Raw genomic sequence first — 21,039 nt, 5'->3', positions numbered from 1 at the left:
GATGATGTTATGTCCGGTAGGATGGTTATTCCCGTCGAGTTCAGTAAGGTCTTTGTCTTTTGTAATGTAGATAAATTCATATTTTAAATTAATCATCTCGAGTTGATTCAATCAGATGAAACTATGAATCATTTCAAATTGAGTCGATTCTAGTTTTTTTTTTTTTTGTTTATTTAATTTAGATCTCGGGTCAATTTTGACTTTTGATAGGTTTTGATAGGTCACTCCGAGTGTAGGCACCGAGGCACGTCCTATTCACGTTAAATTTTAGATATCGTAGAATCTTATCTTAGCATGCGCCAAAGCATTAAGTAACCGTAGGAACTAGGATACACGGAAAAAATGTCTTAGTGGCTCACTTTACACAACAAAAAAAATGAACCGACGATTTTTTTTGGTGTAAAGGGAGCAGCCCACAAGGGCGATTTTGATGCGCACCACCTCTTATAATTTTACGAGCTAAGCTAGTTGAAATCTGCAGAAACGGCTAACATTGAAGACACCATTATTACTCGCGATCTTTTGTAGCACGAAATTCAAAATTGCAAATACATGGTCGCAGTTCACAGCTTCTACTCCAAAAATTAGGAACTTGTGTAGACAACCAAAGCTGAAAATGGAATCCAGCACAAATATTACAAAGAAATAATGATACAATTAACAAAACAATATAACAATGGCTAATATAACATCAAAATAATCTAATCTACAGCTCTTCGCGACCATCGACAACCTTAAGTCCCCAAGTCATATCCTCACAATGCCTCACATGAGGTACAAGGTTACCCGTATCAATACCCGTCTTCTTCTTGCAATCCCAAAAGGGAGGGGCATGAAAACATGGCTCGATTGACATTGCCCGAACACATGGTGGATCTGGGGTTTTCTCATCCTCCGGCTTATTCAAAATCCATGGTTTCAACCCGCCAAGGCCTTGAGCTACGTAGCCAAAGGTTGACCATGCGCTTGTCACGAGTTTGTCACTCAAACTAAGCAAATACATTTCTGCCCATGCTTTCCTACTGTGCATCTTCTTTTGGGATTGCTGATGCCCTTCATGACTCGGCTGGTAAAAACCGACCATATCTCCATTAACGGTTGGATATTCCCAATATAACTCTCGCAGGGTCTCGTAGTATCCTGCGCTTAGAGAAGTCGTGAGAACAGCTATGGTTTTTTTATTCTTCGATGAAGTAACAAGTGACTCATCCTTGCTGATTTCAGGGAGTAACTTCTCCTTTGATAGACAAGACTTAATTTGGTCCTTTACGTGTTGGAATGGACCCGGTCCGTCCTCAAATGTTCTAATTTGGATACTGATTCTCTCATCAGCTTCGGCCAAGTAAGCGTTGTAATACCTTGTGATTAATCCCCAAACTTGGTTTGTCGGGTGGAAAAGATACCGGCCCAAGTGGTGGAAAATGGTAACCTTTTCGGGGAACAGTTTGAATAACTCTTGCTCAAAAGACGGAATCAAGAAAAGAGAAGGAACAAAGTAATTGTCGGTCTTCATTATCAGCCATGGGACTTTCGAGAGAATACTCTGGTCGTCATCGCAGAAGAAAAGCTTGTCATTGTCATTATAATCATGGCCCAAATGAAGGTACAGATACGGCGGTATTGACTCAGCCGAAGCATTAAGATGTTTGTTTTTCAGCATATAACCATGGCATTTAGGAGATTCCTGGTTAAAATCCTTGAATTGATTGGTCAACGGGAAATCTCCGGGAAGAAACCATGAGGTACTTGGAAATGGTTCGCAAAAGAGATCCTTCATGTCAGTACCCGGGTCAACAAGTAGTACCCGGTTTGAGAGAAGAGCATAGAGAAAAGCAGCCGATATTGTTAAGATTCTGTTCCCCAAGCCACTGAATGCCATCCAAACAACATAGTTACACTCAGTTGGGGAAGCGGTAGTGTTGCCAAACTTTAGTTGTTTCAAAGCCTCGTTGTATTGTTGTGTACCCGGCCCACATTGACGGTGTAGCTCTTCGTACTTGCGAAGTTTAGAAAGAAGATAACCAGAAGGTTTGAAAGATGTGGCCTTCCGGTACATATAAGATTCGTATCTGCTCAAACATGATGCTTCATCAAACCCAGAGGATAAAAGTCCACCGAGAAGTTTGGCATCAGGGACTTCAACCCGATCTGCAGATATATTCAGCGATTACGTGAATTCAAAAGAGAGATGAAAATCAAATTCTGCTAGAATGCAACGTTGCATGACTTGTGAATAAAATGAGAAGTCTATCACTTGAATGCTTTCGTTCTTAAGAAAAAGACTTCATATGTTCTTGACTTATTGGTGAAAAAAATACAAGGCGATTGACTATGGCGTCAGCCGTCATGTACTGTGCTCAAGTGAGAAACAATATAATACGTGAGAGCAAACAGCACCGATGATCTACAACATAGTGAACAATTATTACTATATAGTACGTATACAGGCATTATGGCTACTGGCCAAGCTCACACGTGCCATACAACAAGAACACTACCACAATGCCTCAAAGGTTCCTAGACTTCCTACTTATAGAGAGGCAAGTGGTGTTAGACATATGCAACGCGTTACTGAATCATGACGTAATGACTACTGAAGATTACCCTTCCCTTTCCCCCATATTTCACCTTATTTGTACTAATTTGGATCTTATTAAATTGTAATGGAGGTTACCCTGCACGACGAGAGTGATGTCCAATCTAGACAGCCTTAATCAAGCTATTTACCTATTCTACACAACAAGAACAATTTAGTCAACCATCAGAGAGATATGTTCACCAACTTTAACACTTTGTTTGGATACAAAAAGGGAAAAATAAAAGGGAAGGGGAGAGGGAAAAAGAAAAGGGAAGGGGAGAGGAGAGCAATGGAGTCAAAGGAAACAAAGGAAACCGGAAACGGACAGTGCCATTGTCTCCAAAACCTACCTATATAGGCTATATTGGAAGGATTATAATTTGCCAGAAGGAGGGATCTATTTTCCATCCCCTCTACTTCCGTCAGCTCAATTTTGCAAACCGAACTAAGGAAACGTTCTCATTGGCTAAGGTGTATTGTCGTGGTACACTCAGCGTACCTCACAATTTTCCCAAATTCTATATGCAAGTAGCTGAGCAGGTATAAAGAGGAAAATGGCAGTTCCTCGATTAGCTTACTACTACATCATCAAGGAAGAAAGCAATGTTCAACCCACAGAAAATCTAAATCAAACTACTGTCCTACAGTAGATCAGCTGCAAATATATCATAAAAAATTTCATACTATAATCTTTCACAAACTTTCCAACATCAATCATTTGCCAAATGCCGACATCATTGAATCCCAGAAAACTAGGCATAATCGAAGGCCAAATACTAAATAATATGACCAGATGATAAAGATTGGCAATGTCGGAACGTAAACTCTAAAATATCAGCTACCCATCTCATAATCAAAGCAAAATCCAACAGGAAAGTCAGTGAACCAACCCCATTTCACAAAATCAATCAGAAATCAGAAATCCCAATTAAACTAAACTAAAACAAATAAGAAAGTTCGAATTTTTACGCCCTGATGTGGGATCATAAACCCTAAAACAGCAACTACCCATCTTATAATCAAACAAAAATGCTGATGAAACAAACCCAATTTACAAAATCAACCAGAAAGCAGAAAACCCAATAACAAATTACCTAAAACAACAATAAAGTTCAAATTTTTACCCTACCAAAATGGGATCATATACTATAAAACAGCACCTACCCATCTAACACGACAATAACAACAACATTGCCCCATTGCCTCAATGGCTCTCGCAAATTGCGTGATAAGGGGGTCGGATGTAAGCAGTCTTACTCATCTAATAATCAAACCAAAATTCAAAATAAAACTTGATGAAACACACCTCATTTCTCAAAATCAAACAGAAAACAAAAACCCCAATTAATTAAACTAAAACAAATGATAAAGTCTACATTTTTACCATAATTATAATAAGAGCATACACTCTAAAAACAGCTAAAAATCAATAAAACAAAACCAAATTCACAAAATCAAGCAAAAAAAAAAACATAAACCCAAATCAAATTAACCTAAAACAAACAAGAAAGTTGAAATCTTTACCATGATTTTCAAAATTGGACAGGGTTTTATAATCCAAAACCCTAGCATCAGCAAATGAAGAAATGCGATCAGATTGAGTTGGGTGTCGATGAATAACAGCAAAAATAACAAAAACAGGTAAAATAATTAAAAGGGCAGAAAATGTTTTAGTTAAATTAGTAGCAAAAAAACTCAAAGATAAAAAAGAAGTTGAAATTGTTTGATTTCTTGAACTAATAATATTAGAATTAAGATCTTGATGTTTTGGTGACATTCTTTTTCTTAATTCCTTAAGATCCATAAGTTTTTTTGATTCAAATTCATAAAATTTGTTGAATTAAAATGTATAATTTGAAATTTATTGTTAGATTTAGATGGGTTTTTTGTGTTGTTTTGATTGGTGGAAATACATGTTTGTTTAAGTAATTTAAAGTGTGGGAGTGTTTAGAAAATGTTGTGCACGATGAGCAAGTGTGATTAGTGAGAATTATGGAGATGATTTTAATGTCAATTATTGATCATGGACTGTTCTTCTTGTACGGATTTAAAGTTGGGGTTCTTTTGTTCTTTGTCCACGGGAATAATGGGGTAGTTTAACCATTTTTGTGCTTTTTCTTTGTCTTGTAATTTACTCAAATTCTCACAATTCATGTGAAAAAAGTTATTCTTTGGGTTAATTTATTGTTGAGTTGGATGTAGGGGACTAGGGGTGGTCAAAGGCACATAGATAAGGGCCGAGCCGACCCATTAGTCACCGATATGCTAATCGCGCCACTTTTCACCTAACATAGTTGGCTCGTACACAGCTTGAACCGGTCCCACCCCTCATTCGGGTTGTGCTCGGGTTCAGCATTCATCTATTCGGCCTATCACCCTGACCCGCCCAAAGCTCGCCCCTTGACCCTACCCCGAGTCCACCTCCACCAAGCTTGCCTCGACTCTTCCCCATATTCAGGCTGTGCTCGGGCTCACCTACTCTGGCGGGCACGGACCACCCCTTGACCTGCTCGGGACAAGCCCACCACCTGCATGGTTGACTAATCCTACTTGGATGTAGCCATACAAGTAGAAAAACTCTTCGATTAATAACTAAAAAATACTCCCTCCTATTCTAGATAAACCTCCATATTCATGGGGGCACTAGAATTAAATAGATGAATTAAAATAAGGTAAAGTATTGTGGTGGGGTTAGGTGATTGGAAAGAGAAGGTATTGTGGGGTATTATTGTGGGTGGGTTGATTAAAATAAGTATTTTTGTGGGGTAAGTTGATTAAAATAAGTATTGTTGTGGGGTGAGGTGATGTATTGTTGTGACGGTGAGGTGGTTAAAATAAGTATAAACTTTTATTAAATAAGGAAATAAGGAATGTATTGTGAATAGATGAAAAGGGAAATAGGGAAGGTTATGTAGAATATGAGGGAGTATGGAGTTTTTCTAATGATTTAATTAATGATCACTAGAGATATAAATAGTAGAATTGATTGATTACATGACAATCTTTTAAAAGAGGCTTCACGGAATTGGGATTGAGTTTTAGCATTTTTACGAGCTAACTTTGAGTTTGGACTTTCTAATGTTTGGTAAAGTTCGAGATGAACCCAATCACGAGCTCAAGTTTTCTCTCTGATCTCACACCAATTTAACTCAAATTTAGATCATTTCTAATACACCTCTAAACGGTTAGTTGCTAATTAAACGGAAATAGATGTACTCATGTTATTGGAAAAAAAAATTGTATCATTGAAGGGATCGACAACTTGGAGTAAAAGACATCATTTCGGACTTGACTCATTTATCTCTTGTTTTTTTTTTTGCCAAATTGGCTAAGATCCCGCAAGTTACTTTTGTAATGTTGGTAAGCTTATTATCGAGTTATATTTTTCTTTTAGTAAAGTTGAGCTTAGTGTTATTAGAATAGATGTTAATCGAACGACTCACTATAAAGACTTACACTAGGCCAATCAATCTTGTCTACTAGTGACTAGACCGTGGTCCGTGGTTTTGTGGGTAAGTCGGAAAATCGCAAAATCGTAACTTCTAATTTATGTCGACTTTGGAGTAATGTACTTGTCACTTTTATTTAAAAAAATAGGTAAGCCATAATATAACAAAACAATTTCTTTTTTTCCAATCTACCAAAAAATAATGATAAAACATAATCAAATTTACTCAATTTCCTATTTTCATTGCATTGTTTCTCAAGTTATCTCTCAAATATATTTATACCACTACTTTTCAACTTCCATCAACACATATTTTGTGAACAAAAAAATTCCACCGTTCAACTTTCAACTACGTTTGTACAATTGCACTTGATTATTCACAATAATAATCTCACCTGGGTTTATCAAGGGTTTTAGAATTTCTTCAATTATATAATAAACCCTAAAAAATTATCAATGGGAGCTAATTCATCAACACCGCAAAACCCTAACCCCGAAAACCCACCAACCTCAACCTCAACAATGGCCTCAATTTCCCCCAATTCCCAAAACCCAGATCCCAAAACCCTAGAAAATCAAAACCCAGATCCAAAAACCTTAGATAATCAAATCCCAGAAATATCAGACATACCCACAAACCCAGATGAAAAGGGTCAAAATCAAAATCAAGATCAAAATCCCCAAAATGAGGAAGAAAACAATGGAGAAAAAGAAAAAGAGGGGGAAGAAGGAGAAGGAGAAGAAGAGGGAGAATGTGGGTTTTGTTTGTTTATGAAAGGTGGTGGGTGTAAAGATGCATTTATAAATTGGGAAAATTGCGTCGAAGAAGCCGAGAAAAATAAGGAAGACATTGTTGAGAAGTGTGCTGAAATTACTGGGAATTTGAAGAACTGTATGGAAGCTCATGCTGAGTATTATGAACCAATTCTTAGGGCTGAGAAGGTTGCTGATGAGGAGGTTAAGAAGGAATTGGAGCGCGAAGAAGCGAAGAAGAATTCGGAGGGGAATGATGAGTCTAAGGTGATTGAGGAAACGGTAGATATTGAAGTTGAGAAATTGGCTACTGACAAAGCTTAGGGAGGGAATTGGATAGCAAAATTATGGTTCTTTTTATCTGTTTTACGAGTTTTTGATGATATAATTGCGGAAATTGGATGAAAGGTTGCGTCTTTTGGAGGTTAGAAGAGGATGCAATTGTTGGAATTTAGGCAATTGAGGTGAAGCTTTATGAAATGGGAAGTTTTTATGTTTTGAAACATTGATGCTCATTGTTAGTTAATAAGAAAATGTCGATTTTGTCGAGCTCAAACAGTTTGGTTGTCCAATTTGAAGGACATTGATACTGATATCTTTCAATTGAATGATAATGATAGTTACTTTACTTCAGAGATTATGTTTGCTGATTGTTTTATCTATGTTATTGACTTGATTACTTGGTTTTCGTACATTTTAATTGCAGAAGTTTTGTATGGTGTGTACTTCTCTTGTAAAGTTTGTGGATTTGCGTCCTTGGAGTGCCATAGCTCTACTCCCGATGATCTGATTTATTCGGTATTACATGGTGTGTCTAAACTTGAATCCATGAACGGGTAGATCGGAATAGAAGTCGTAACCTTTATTTTGTTTGGTTACTTAGAATTTTGTACTTGTTTGCATTTTGATCATCTGCATCTTTGAGCCATGATTAAGTAGTTGTGTTGGGTGAAATTGTTCGAGTTTCCTCAACAATGGTCACCATTTGTTGATTGATTCTGGTTTATATTAGTTGCCCAGCTTGACATTTGAGGATTTGGTGAAAGGGTGTTCATTGTTTTAAGCTTGATCACTTTAGTAGTAAGGCAGTACTTTTGCAGGTTTTGGCACCTTAGTCTGATAATTAGTTATAGTTTGTGTATGTGCTTGATTATTAGCCTAAAATCTCAGCACAAAACAATTCATAGAAACGGAAAGGATGTGTCTTTGGGTATTGGATTAACTGTTCATATCATCTGTTTAGTGACTAGTGAGGATTTCTCTCCAAGCTGAAGTGCTGAACATTTGTCAAAGCTTCTCGTCCATACCTGTTAGTCTGTTACTCTAGACCTTGCTATCCCGAAGGGTTCTAACTTTTAAACTCAAATTAAATTTTTGATTATGTGTCGGGCAGCTTTTGCGTGAACGGTAGGTGGTCTAAGAGTGGAGTCTCCATCTTTTTAGCCTTACTTTGTGCCATATTTTCCAAGATGTAAGTAGTACACAGTATGCTAATTTGCTGGAAAACTACGGATCAGTTTTCTTTCTGTTGCAGTGTATCTTTATTGATACTTTTCCGTTAGTTCATATAGTATAACCTGTGATTTGATGCTACTGTATAGATGAATGCTCAAATGTCAAAAGTCAATATTCTTATGGATTCCACATTACATCCCTGATCCTGATAGTCTCATGTAAGTTTTTTTGCTCCTTTAGAATCTAGTTGGACACCCATGAATACCTCGTTGCACAAGGATATGTTCTCTCAACAGTTACCTCGACTCCCTATTATATCCACTGTATTGGGCTATTAGCAATCTTATGTGATTGTTCTGTAGGCATAGACTACACATGCCCAAACAAGACCCTCCGCTCTCTGTGTCTGGAACAAAGGAAGTCTCCGAGAAATTCTTCTTTCTCATCCACTCTGGGATTACCGAGTTTCAGAAAGCAGAGCAGGACCAGTTTCTCCCATCTTCCGATTGTCCTGCTCATCCAACTTGGCATGAATCACAGAGGAGACTTCTTTCTCCGAGTGTAATTTATAGCTTTTTTTTTTTTTTTTATCGTGATTTGAATATTGGGGGACAACCGGAAATGACAATTGTGGTAGCATTTTCTTGTTGCCGACTCCTGGAGTATTTGGTAACAGTGCAAAAGTGTTGTCCTTTGATAATGCTTGATTATGGATTTCTGGTGATATTGTTCCTTGACAACAAGTAGATGTCATGAAGTCTACAAGTGTACTTGCGATATTGGCAGAACCCCGGTTATATACAATCATTGATTTTAGCAGCTACACTAGCTGACATTTAGAGTATGAACACATGATTAAAGGTTCTAGAGGGGATTGTTTGTTGCGCTTATTCACTTGGCTTTTATTTACTACTACTTCCGATTTTCCATTCTGCTTCGCGTTTTAAAACTTTCGAACATAAAGACGGCAAATGAGGCTAAATGGAAAAAATGGCGGAAGTATAATTTTTTCTTTTGTTTCTACCTTGTTTACAAGCGCTTAGGGAGGTTAGAATTATACATCTGCTTCTAATCATGAAGTGTTTTTTTTTTTTTTTTTTTTTTTTTTAAAGATGTTAACCAAGTAGCTTAGAGGGTAAAATGAGGGGAATGAATATGAGAGTAATAATTAAGGTGCATTTTCCATGTTTGGCATGAGAGTAATTATTCACCTCCTGAATCTATTACCCCCATGAAAGGGCAATACATTACCCACCCTCCCCCATGGGTAATGATTAAGGGAGTAAAACATCTACTCAGTAATTATTAGTTATTACCCTTATGCCAAACCAATCATCAATGAACTCATTACCCAATTAATTAACTTTCCCGGTAATTAACACCTGATTAAAATTTACCCTTGAATTATTTCAGGGATTCCAGATAAGCCCAAAAAAACATTAGTTTAGATCCACCATATTGCGCTACGTAAATAAAAATTACTCTGTATTAATTCAATTATAAACTCTTAAAAGTTCTAATTTTAATCGATCAATTGAAATGCGTGAAAATAAAATCACCAAATTGATCTCAATTCGGATCTATCAATCTTTTATCATGAACATTATGGTCCACATCATTTATTATACTCATTTAACTTTTTTACTAGTGACATCATTACATATTCAATTCTGATCTTCATGAATAAGCTTATCGTGATACCGTCTCATATAAAAGTTGATTCTTAACTATTTTGTGAAGTTTGTAATTAAGCTCTTACTCTTGCTAGATCACTTGCAATATTGGCATATTCCAATCAACTATGAAAAAACCTTATCTAAACACAATATGCCCATATCACTTATCCCACCCTTCAACCACAAGAACACCCCAAACTTCAACACCAAAATTCTCTATTTTTACATTAAAAAATGGCAAGTTTATTCACCCTTAAACCATCTTCAACAACATCCTTAATCACCCCAAAACTGCACATAAAAAATCCCAGGAAAACAATCAGCATCAAATGTTTCAGGCCACAGGAAACAGACCCACCTGCAGCAGTACAGAAATTCTGGAGTTGGCTTACAGACAAAGGAATTATCTCAGCAAAGTCTCCTGTAAGACCAGGGATTGTTTCAGAAGGTCTAGGACTTGTTGCAAAGAAAGACATTCCTCGTAACGACGTCGTTTTGGAAGTTCCTAAGAAGTATTGGATTAATCCTGATGCTGTTGCAGTTTCAGAGATTGGAACTGTCTGTAATGGACTTAAGCCTTGGGTGTCTGTTGCTGTTTTTCTGATTAGAGAGAAGAAACTTGGTGATGCTTCTTCTTGGAAGGCTTACATTGATATTCTGCCTGATTATACTAACTCAACTATCTATTGGTATGTCTTTTAACCTTCAGTTTTCGATGAAATACTCGTGTTGGATACTCGACACTTGAACTAAGTGAAGTTTGGTTGTTGCTTTGCAGAGTAGGTCAGAAGAGGAGTTATCTGAGCTTCAAGGTTAGTAGTTAATATTTTCTTCTTGTTGGCTCATTTGTTATATGTTACGGACAAAATGTGACAATTTTACGATAAAATGTAGATATTTCCTGATAAAATGTTACCATCAGTTGATTGTTGAAAAGTGACAATTTTAGTTATAACATTTTATCATTAGATGGTCACTTTCTATTAAAAAATGTCGACATTTTCTCGTTTTAAGTTAAGACTGTCTTAAGGGAGACTTACTGATTAATTAAAAGTAAACAAATGATTAGGACAGAGGGAGTATTAAATACGCGTATCTATAAGTTCACATAGGTATTGATGCCTGAATGAGACCCCTCCTGAGGCAAATTAGGGCCCGAGGGGAAGAGTTTTAGATGTAGACATGGCAAATGAGTCAGTCTGGTCGGGTTAACTTGTGATCAGTTTGGGTCGGGACAATTCAGGTAGTAAAGGCCTCAGCCCTTAGTGAAGGGTGTTGCTGAATTCTGATATTACTAAGCATATATGTGGCAGGAAGCCAGTTACTGAACACGACGTTGGGTGTAAAAGAGTTGGTATTAAACGAGTTTGAGAAACTGCAAGAAGAAGTAATACTGCCCAACAAGAGACTCTTCCCCTTCGATATAACCATTGACGACTTCTTTTGGGCATTTGGAATGCTAAGATCAAGAGCATTTACCCGGCTGCAGGGCCAAAGTCTTGTTCTAATCCCATTAGCCGACTTGGTAAATCGTCTTGTTCTTATCCTATCTTCTCGAATTAGCTCTACTTTAACTGACCAGTTAAACTGATGATTCAGATAAATCACAGTCAGAGTATTACAGCAGAAAATTACCCTTGGGAAGTCAAGGGAGCCGGCTTATTCTCTAGAGAACTCTTGTTTTCGTTGAGGAATCCCGTCCCAGTGAAGGCTGGTGAACAGGTTGCATTTCTTCTCATGATCTGTTCAAAGTCGATGGTTTGCTGTTCTTTGTCGCTCACAATAAGTCAATAAACCGTTTTTTTTTTTTTTTTTTTTTTGATGACGAGGGGGTTGAATCCCCCCGGGCCCATGCATTCTCGCACCACCACATGGACCATGTAAGCCACCCTTTCGGGGGCTGCAGTGGCCAAGTGATCATCGCCCCAGCTGGTAGTCGAACCCGGGACCTCTCAACTCCTGCATTTCTGCAAGTTTCAAGATTTAACCCGGCTACCACTAGACTAACACCACTTGGTTAAAAAACCGGATTTTTTTTGGTACAGGTAATGATACAGTATGATTTGGGGAAGAGCAATGCAGAACTGGCCTTAGATTACGGATTTATAGAAACAAGGTCGGAAAGAAATGCATACACTCTGACACTGGAGATACCTGAATCAGACCCCTTTTATGGAGACAAGCTAGACATAGCAGAATCCAACGGTCTAGGTGAAACCGCGTACTTTGATGTCGTTTTAGACCAGCCTCTTCCGCCAAAGATGCTACCGTTTCTGAGACTGCTTGCTCTAGGAGGATCTGATGCCTTCATCTTGGAATCTATATTCAGTAACAAAGTGTGGGGACATCTTGAACTTCCTTTTAGCCCTGATAATGAAGAGCTCATATGTCAGGTGATTCGAGACGCTTGTAAAACCGCTCTCTCTGGGTACAGCACAACCATTGAAGAGGTAACGTCTTTTCTCGAGTTTATTTTTCTAGACGGTTGTAAGTTCCCCCGACACTAATTGAATTGGAAATGATTGTGGTGTGCAGGATGAGAAGCTGTTGGCGGGAGGTGAACTCAGTGCACGGGCTGCCATCGCCGTAGGAATAAGATTAGGAGAAAAAAAGGTATTGGAGCAGATGGACGGGTTTTTTAAGGAACGAGAAGAGGAGTTGTTTGCATATGAATATTATCAAGAGAGGCGGCTCAAGGATCTCGGTTTGAGCGGTGCACAAGGAGAGAAGCTACCTTGGATAGGTGAAGTATAGCCTTGCTGTTATCGACTACCATTCAACGTGCCAATATAAAGGAGGCCAGAAACAAGAAAACGACTAGAGTTCCGAGTACAAGCAATTACTGGTTAGAGTGACAGCGCGCAATTACTGGTTTTTCCGACTTGTACCATATTTGGATGATGTATTCGCTGACTTCTTAGCTTAGATTATTTATCGGGAAAAAAAATTGCTCAGAGCAGGAACCCGATACTTTCTGCAATAAATATAGTCCGACAACAATGCAAGCAGTAACATACAGTTGATGAAAAAAATTAGTAAGGTGTGTGATTCACGTGGAAATCGAGTTGCATTTTACAGAAATAAGGGCGAGCAAGATGTACTGATGTAGAACTCAGCTTAGCTGAACAATTAAAGAAAAGGAATAAGAAACATAGAATTAAGCTGCTGCTAGTTTTACAAAATGAATTCTTTAAGCCTCTACCTACATTCTTGAATCTCATCACTTGTCATTAGTTACATTACCGCCTTAATATCCTCTTCGTCTGATTTGGTGAGAGAAGTCTTGTTCGAGCAAAGAGCTTGTCAGCATAAACCGTTGGAACATCATCATGTTTGACGGAAATTTGTTCTTCCACCAAGTTCAGGTATACGGGCGCTTCTGGACCTTGAGCCATACCGATAAATCACTTTTTATCAAGCAAGCTCAAATAGGAATTTAAGCTACTTATCTGTACTCGGAGTGAAATCATGTAACCTCAATGCACAACGTTAGTGTTGTTGCCCATTTCTATGTAGCTGCAATTAGAATGTTGACAGAGACACTGCTCGGGATTAGCGTAGAAATAGTCTTCTTCCTTAGGCTTGTCAGGGATGATTTTCCTGTGAATCGGTAGCCCTGATCTGTTTTGATGAACCTCCTTGACAGCAAAAGTAAAATTGTCCCACGATATCGTCCCATTCTGGTGTAAATCGATCAATTCAACCAGCCTCTTTCGATCCAATATAATGGTTTTCTTGAAACCCAGATACCTGACAAGCGGCAATATCTAAGTTAACACTTCCTTGTCCCAGCAACAAATTAGATACTCCATTTTGGCCCAATCCAGCCAATACTCTAGGTAGTCCTTAGTCGATTGCACGTGCTTACGTAAAAAAAAATCTAGATGCAAACTGAAACTATTGTCTATGAACATAGGGAATATAATCTATGTGATCTCAAATTTAATCTGCTTTTAATCCAACAAAATAATCTAGACCCATGAAACTACAAATGCGTACCTGCGGTGACCTTCAACTAGTCTTGCCATATTTCCATCGTAAGTTGGAACAAAAGTATCACTTGCGACAGAAACCATAAAGTCTAAGGCAGCCATTTGAGAAGAATGATTACGGAACTGCCGTAAATCATCAGGATCAAGCAGCATATCCTTTTTAATCTGCAATCGCAAAGAACAGCCTTTTCAACTCACAAGCTAATAATCGGCAATATACTTTTAGCTTCATTGAAGTATCCATTGACTCTAGCCCATTCAGCAAACAATCCTTCTGAATATAATGTACCCGACTTTCAGTCAATAAGAAATGTTCACTTCAAGAAAATACTAACCAAAAGCTATGGTGATATTCTCTTTCACTCAACACAAGGTCTAATGGAAGTTACGAACCAAAATGTTAACTCATAATGGATATTAATAAAACGAACTAACTACCAAAACATAAAAATTAAGTTAGTCATTATGACATTTCTACGTAGAAGAATAGTGAGTCTTTAGCTTCATTTGAAATGCAAAAAAAAAATATACGATCATGAATCATGTACCAGTTCAATGGAACTGAAGGAGCAACAAAAAACTTCAGGCTTCAAGTGCGGGAGGAATGAACATTAAACTTTAACACGCACCGTATTAGGGAATGCAGCTCGTAGAGCTGCAAGTCTTTTTTCACTGCCATACGTTTCTCCAGACGCAATATAAATCTGGGTGCTGTTATCGAAACCCAGTGCTCGCAAACTTAAAGCTGTTTCCTCGGGTGTAAGAGGACATAAACCTTGAGATCTCTTTTCCTCAGAATTGATCTCTTTATCTCTCCACCAAGGATATGCATATCTGAATACAGAAGAGGAAGCAATGCTAGATGAGTAAGTTGTAAGATCATCTAAAGTAAAGAAGGGTCTAAAATGCATATAATTTTAAAAGTGTCTATACATATTAAAGAGGATGAGTAAAATATCCCATAACAAATCCACAGGACCCACCACCACCATAGCCAACTACAACAAAAAAAAAACGATAATAAGATAGATGTATGACACAGTTATCACATGTCTTATGCAAATGCTAAGACCTAATCCACAAAGCACTCATTGGATTTGCATGACCAAAAACATGAACTGTAACTGGCTGAAAGTCGAATACATCCTCTTCTAGCCCTAACTGCAAGTCTGCAACCTCTTAAAAATACATACATATCTTTATTATGAGCTAATTCTGAAGTCTCGGCATCTTGTCCTCGATAAACGTTGTCCTAACATCTCTCCCTAGCTTAAGCAACACAATTTGCCCATTGTGGGGACATACTCGCCCAAAATTGAAAGACATTTAAGAGGCACATCTTAACACCTCAATGGATGTGTACAATAAATGCCATCCACCAGGATGATCACTTTAGCCATAAATCTAGCGAGACGAGTGGACATTTATTAAAAATTTCTGTGTCAAAAATGCTCAAGGGCGAGGAGCAGAGATATTCAGTGATGGGACACGAAAGGGGTTAGAACATATCAGAGTGAAGGAGAATCGTTTAGCAGGTATGGTTGATAAAAGGGAGCTGCTTCAGCAGCAGTAAAGGAACTGGGATTGAAGATGTGATTACGGCTGGGAGTTTCACCTGTGTGAGTAATTGAGTATGGAAGAGGAGCAAGGAGAGAAGATTGTATCAAAGTGGAGGCAGAGAGGTGCAGAGGTGGTTCTATTGTGGGAGCAGTGGGGAACTGCATGGAACTTCAACAGTGAGGAAGGTTTCAAATATTCATAGTTTAAAGGGAAAGGCTAGGGGCCATTCCGGAAATAAGTGAGTGATACGATGGACGACAAATAGCTCTTCATAAAACTAAAACCAAAAATACTTAACACGTTTAGAGTTCCCCAAACATAAGATAAAAGCACCAATATTAATATGTGAAGTACCAACCTCAACCGCTTGAGCTCTTCAGCTTCCTCTTCAGAGCAACCATGGTTACAACCAGAGAAAGCCAACATGTCCATCTCATATCGAAGATGTAAACCGATGAAAGGACCCTTCTCTTCAAGGAGATGAATCAATTTATGTCCCAAAGCCTCAATCTCGGGAGTGAATTTCAAGGCCTGAAAATTTACGCGGCACCTGAGTTTCTGAAAGTCAAGAGGAAGTCCGTTGTTTGCCAGACGTGCATCTGTTTTATTAAAATGTATGACCTTATGCTTGTCGAATAAAGGCAGAACCTGCATAATACCCATCATGCCAGAACAATACAGAATCAGAAAAGACTACAATGAACATTCAAAAAAGCGAAACCGGGCAACCATTTTATCTTCTCCCCTGAGATCAGATAGACTTTTGTCTCAGATTCAATCTACCTACAAGGCTAACATTGGTGCATATTTGAAGCTAATTTCAACAAGTTAAAAGTATACAGAAATGAATCTCTTGTACACGGAGAGAGTACCATAAAATCTTATTTGGATAAAAAAAAATATTGTTAAGATGATGAACGCAATAGAGACCGGGGTCCTTCAGTGGTGCATATTATTTGGACAGAAATTAATATTGTTAAGATGATGAATACAATAGAGGCCGGGGGTCCTTCACTCTTTGTCAAATCATTACAAGAAATTTTGATTACTCCAAAATCCAAATCAAAGATATCAGGATCTTCTTGAAATCACCAACTGCTTTCGCACAGAGAAAAGCAAAAAGAACTGCCTGACCTCAAATATAGTCTACAGAATGACGTGACCCCATAAATTACAACTAATTCACTCAAACCAAACACATTAGCCAAAAAACTATCCCAGTTAGATTTTCCCACACTTGCTTCATCCTAGGAATTTCATGTGAAGAAACTTCCCCAGACGTCTAAGACACACCCATAGCCACAACCAAAGTCACAAATCACAGTGACAAGATAGCAGCAATTTATTTCACAGGGAGGTGGGAGAAAATATGCTAAAAAAGCCTTACAGAGTTACAGTCACCTTGATAAATTAATTCCAAGAGAATGACCGACGTCTTCGACATTTAAAATATAACTGTTAAAGAGCTCTTACGCTGACAATGAAAAAGAAACCTAAGATACCTAGGTTTAACATTGCTCAAAAAGGCTAAAGCACTATAATCATAAGGAACCTATAATTCCTAATATTCAACCATGTCCAAAGCAATAAGCTTGTACAGATACCTGTTGAAAATAGTATTTCTCACTGGACCAGCTGATAGGTTGCATAACCAGCTGTTGAGATCCATACTTCCTATTAAATCTCTTTGGCAGTCTCCTGATGATTCGAACTTCATCCCTCAAAGAATTAATAAAATGTTTCACATCAAAGATGTCATCAAATTCACTGCACCAGATCCCTATGAGGTTAGACACTTAGACATCTAATACAACCAACTACAAACAAAAACCAAATTAAACCTTCTAAATATATATGTACCTAGTATCTGCCCAGAAGGACGACTTATCAAGCTCTGGGACTATCAAGGTGAGGTTTAGGAATCTTGCTACAGTCACCATGTCACAAATCTGTAATGAACATAAAGTTACGAAAACATAGCATAAGGATAGAAGACAAAATGAATCAGATTAAAACGAGACAAACCGCAGCACGCATCTGATTCAAGCCCCCATTGCACGTAACTCTCAGAAAGCCCCTACTTGTGTAGTTTCCTGCACCAAAATCATTTGCCAAATGATTAAGCGTTTCAAGAGTCATATATGAGGATGCAAACCACTAATGAGAAAACACACCACTCTAGACAATATATTACCTTGGATGCACCTGAAAACAAAACAAAAAACTTAAATTCCACGGAAACTAAGCCTCATATTCCGTCTCTCGCTCTCCCTGGTATTAAAAATAATCCACTCCATTTAAAAAGGACAATGTTTACTGTCTAAGAATAGATATCAACAAGTAATCTAACTTCACTTACTCCTTAAATTCTCGCACATCGTGCACAAATTAAAACCACTTCATATGGGAAAAGGCATATCTAATTAAGCATACATATATCTATAGTTACACTCAAAGTCCTTAAGCCCCATGGCAACTATTACTCTTTCCCTATCCAAAAAAAAAAAAAAAAAAAAAAACATCGATGCAGCGTGCTGTTCAAATATAGAATCCAGACATACCAAAGCACAGCATTGCCCTTTAAAAACTCCTTGAACGCTAACGCTCAAATGCAGGCACAATAACTAAGCCAAACTTCAATGGAGCAGCAAACAAATCCATAAACTAACAATGCCATCAGCCCATCACCAAACAAAAACTCGATTTAAGACAGTCTCACTGTGAAACCATAAGAGTTCTTAACATTTTTCTACAACCCACCCCTAGCACAATAATCATCCAAATCCATTTCATAATCTCACTAGAAATCAGTCGCGTGGCAAGTGGGCTATAGCATGAGCAAGAGCAACTACCCCAATAAGCAATCAAAATTTCAAAATCCGAACTTCTAACTTACAGTTTTCAATTCCTTTTTCTAAATTTCTCCATTGCATTACAACATCGCCCCCTCGACTTATAAATACTTTTCTCTATCCATCATCTCTCTACTTTTCATTTCGGGTTCCTTACTGCTTTGTCAAGTCAAAATACGCGAAGCACTCCGTATACAGTTGCATAACCAGGATTTGCAGTTACAGGGCGAGAAATATACTGCAATAAGATAAATTAAAAAATAATAATGAAATTTTAATTAAAAAATTCCCAAATTTTTCATTTTTCAGGGTGTCCACTGTCCATACATGTTTTAATCCGCGACTTCAAATTCTGGTTCCGCCACTGTTCAAGATCGAGTCTTAAAACAATCAAGCGCCACAAATCACAACAAATAATTCAACAATTAAATAAACCTTTATAAACATCAACTCACTTGCCGGAGGAAGAGGCGGCGGAGGTGGTGGCGACGACAATACAACAGCAGAATGAATGGTAGGAGAAACATGCGAAAACCGATACGAAATGCCGGCAATAAATCGAGGACGCCATAGCTCACTAACAGCAACAAGATGAACAATACATGTCCATAACAATATACTAGAACAAACCCTAATAAACCAAACTTTTAACCTAGTTCTTTCAATCGCCGGAATCTTATCGCTTCTCACCTCCATTTCTCTCTGCATTCCTCGTCGTCTTCATTCCCCATTCATCGAACACCTCAATAATACAATCATCAATGGCGGAAATAATAGAATGTTGCGTGATTGATTTGGAGATTTGGGGGAATTTGAAAAATTGGAAACCCTAGAAATGTGGATTGATTAAATTGGGAGAAAATTTGTGCACGGGAATTGTGAGGAGAGAGGAGATGGAGGAAGGTAAGAAATTTGAGGAAAATTTTGGGAAATTTGTTGGATTTTGATGGTAAAAAAAATGGCAATGAAAGTTGTATTTTTCAGTTATTATTTACTCCATTTATTTACCCACTTTTTGATCACCTGACAGTTTACCACTTTTGTATCATGATGACATTGAATCACATGATGATGTGGATGCCTTTTCAAGTAAAAGAAAGGTGAGTGGTAAAGTAGTTAGCATCGATACCGATACGGATATGGATATGGACATGAAACGGATATAACACGATATTGCAAAAATGTAGGATATGGTAAGTGTGTGACATATATTTCTGAGTGTTATATAAAGTGTCAGTGTCTGACACGGACACGCTAGATGATAGAAGTGTTTGGGTTTCCTAGGTGATAAATGAGTTAAATTGGATTGGATATTGTCATATCGGTTAAGTCAACGTAGATTGAGATTATTTTAGGTTTAAAATTGAATTATGTCACACAATTATTTTGGTGGTAAGCATTCATATTATTTAGCGGGTCATTTACGGTGGTGGGATGATTGAATTCAAAGTTAGACTAAGTTATTTGGAGTTTGGATGATACAAAATATATTTTTTTTTTTTGTACATGACGTATTGAATCAATTTGTCTTTAATGTGAATTTCAATAGTCGTCCATTTTGACTGAGCTCCCTTGACATAATCCATTCATAATTTGAACACATATTCTTGTTTGTGATGATCATATTCGTCGTAAGCTTGTGACGAGTCAAATATTACCCACATGGATAGATAAAGATAAGTTATTTGTGACTTAATAGACACCCTAATTTTTAACTTATCTGTAGGTGATATTTGACATGTTACAAGTTTGTGACGATATACTTCGTAACTTGAATAGGTATTAGTCATCTCACAATTTTGAACCAAATTTGATGCATCCAAACTAAAATATACTCCTTAAAATTTATCTAAATGAGTGTTATAAGTTTGAATCTTAGCCAAGTGACAAAGTAAAGTTGTAGAGAGTCTTATGTTAAAACATCTTTACGATCAAATCATGCTCTAAAGACATAGATATAATCGACAAAAATTATGCTAGTGATCAAAAAATTAAAATTTATACAAGTAAAATCGTCATATTAAAAAAAAAAGATATGACTTTATTTTCCATACGTTCGATAATTGACTAATAAATCGCCTTATAGTGAAATAAATAAATACGTACAGCTTAATTCATGTAAAAATATCAAAAATAAAGAAAAGGAATGATCAAGAAATCAAGGAAATGTAGAGTATTTCATAAGTAATGAAGTAATGAGTTTGTAGTTCCCAATGTTGTGATAAGTCATAATAAGTGTACTAATTACACTCTTCATGTACTTTAATAAATAAAAGTACTCTATAATTCAGTGCCATTAAACAATGCTGCCTAATCACAATCAATGACGACATGACGTGTAAACAAAAATATTTATTAATCATAATAACCAACAAGTCGTTGTAGTATAGTGGTAAGTATTCCCGCCTGTCACGCGGGTGACCCGGGTTCGATCCCCGGCAACGGCGTTTTCTTTTTGTTCTGACTTTGTTTTTGAAACTATTTCTTAAACATGTGTTCAAGCAGTTACATGTTTCATTCTGCCTTCGTCACCTTCCATTTATGAGTTAATTACACGACACAAACCCTTTACTATGCATCAATTTAGTTGCGACTTTTACATCTACTTTCCTCGAAAAAAGTCGGTAGTTACTAGTTAGTTTTCGAAAGTATTTTATCTTGTACCGGAATAAATATCCATCATTGTTAGTGACTCAATTGCCTTTCTTAGTCGGTGAACTATTTT

General features: G+C 37.4%; 4 protein-coding genes and 1 non-coding gene across 6 annotated transcripts; 3 read left to right on the top strand and 2 right to left on the bottom strand.

Moving 5' to 3' along the window:
* Nucleotides 1–520: 520 nt before the first annotated feature.
* LOC141598748 (galactoside 2-alpha-L-fucosyltransferase-like) lies at nucleotides 521–4,597 on the bottom strand. The gene is made up of 2 exons (XM_074418502.1): nucleotides 4,103–4,597; nucleotides 521–2,148 (listed from the first exon to the last, which is right to left on the bottom strand). The coding sequence occupies exons 1-2, from the start codon at nucleotides 4,380–4,382 to the stop codon at nucleotides 707–709; spliced, it is 1,722 nt and encodes a 573-aa protein (XP_074274603.1). The 5' UTR covers nucleotides 4,383–4,597; the 3' UTR covers nucleotides 521–706.
* Nucleotides 4,598–6,268: 1,671 nt separating this feature from the next.
* Nucleotides 6,269–7,412, top strand: LOC141598750 (uncharacterized). The gene has a single exon (XM_074418503.1). The coding sequence runs from the start codon at nucleotides 6,483–6,485 to the stop codon at nucleotides 7,101–7,103; it is 621 nt and encodes a 206-aa protein (XP_074274604.1). The 5' UTR covers nucleotides 6,269–6,482; the 3' UTR covers nucleotides 7,104–7,412.
* Nucleotides 7,413–9,656: 2,244 nt separating this feature from the next.
* LOC141598745 (ribulose-1,5 bisphosphate carboxylase/oxygenase large subunit N-methyltransferase, chloroplastic) lies at nucleotides 9,657–12,698 on the top strand. Its single transcript, XM_074418499.1, has 6 exons — nucleotides 9,657–10,599; nucleotides 10,694–10,722; nucleotides 11,224–11,435; nucleotides 11,510–11,632; nucleotides 11,956–12,360; nucleotides 12,446–12,698. Exons 1-6 carry the CDS (start codon nucleotides 10,145–10,147, stop codon nucleotides 12,662–12,664), a joined length of 1,443 nt encoding a protein of 480 aa, XP_074274600.1. The 5' UTR covers nucleotides 9,657–10,144; the 3' UTR covers nucleotides 12,665–12,698.
* A 231-nt stretch (nucleotides 12,699–12,929) lies between these two features.
* On the bottom strand, nucleotides 12,930–19,513 carry LOC141598744 (rhamnogalacturonan I rhamnosyltransferase 1). 2 transcript variants are annotated; one of them, XM_074418497.1, is made up of 8 exons: nucleotides 18,770–19,513; nucleotides 17,488–17,555; nucleotides 17,323–17,411; nucleotides 17,067–17,229; nucleotides 15,821–16,110; nucleotides 14,532–14,736; nucleotides 13,910–14,067; nucleotides 12,930–13,660 (listed from the first exon to the last, which is right to left on the bottom strand). In XM_074418497.1, the coding sequence occupies exons 1-8, from the start codon at nucleotides 19,020–19,022 to the stop codon at nucleotides 13,387–13,389; spliced, it is 1,500 nt and encodes a 499-aa protein (XP_074274598.1). In that variant the 5' UTR covers nucleotides 19,023–19,513; the 3' UTR covers nucleotides 12,930–13,386. The 2 variants fall into 2 exon arrangements, with proteins under 2 accessions (XP_074274598.1, XP_074274599.1); XM_074418498.1 differs by having other exon boundaries at nucleotides 18,774–19,259.
* A 1,176-nt stretch (nucleotides 19,514–20,689) lies between these two features.
* On the top strand, nucleotides 20,690–20,761 carry TRNAD-GUC (transfer RNA aspartic acid (anticodon GUC)). The gene has a single exon. It is a non-coding gene; the product is annotated as a tRNA-Asp (tRNA).
* The last annotated feature ends 278 nt before the right edge of the window (nucleotides 20,762–21,039 follow it).

The sequence above is a fragment of the Silene latifolia genome, chromosome 9 (assembly GCF_048544455.1).
Source record: "Silene latifolia isolate original U9 population chromosome 9, ASM4854445v1, whole genome shotgun sequence".
Classification (NCBI taxonomy): Eukaryota; Viridiplantae; Streptophyta; class Magnoliopsida; order Caryophyllales; family Caryophyllaceae; genus Silene; species Silene latifolia.
Note: the sequence above shows the minus strand (reverse complement) of the source record. Positions and strands in the feature narration are given on the sequence as shown.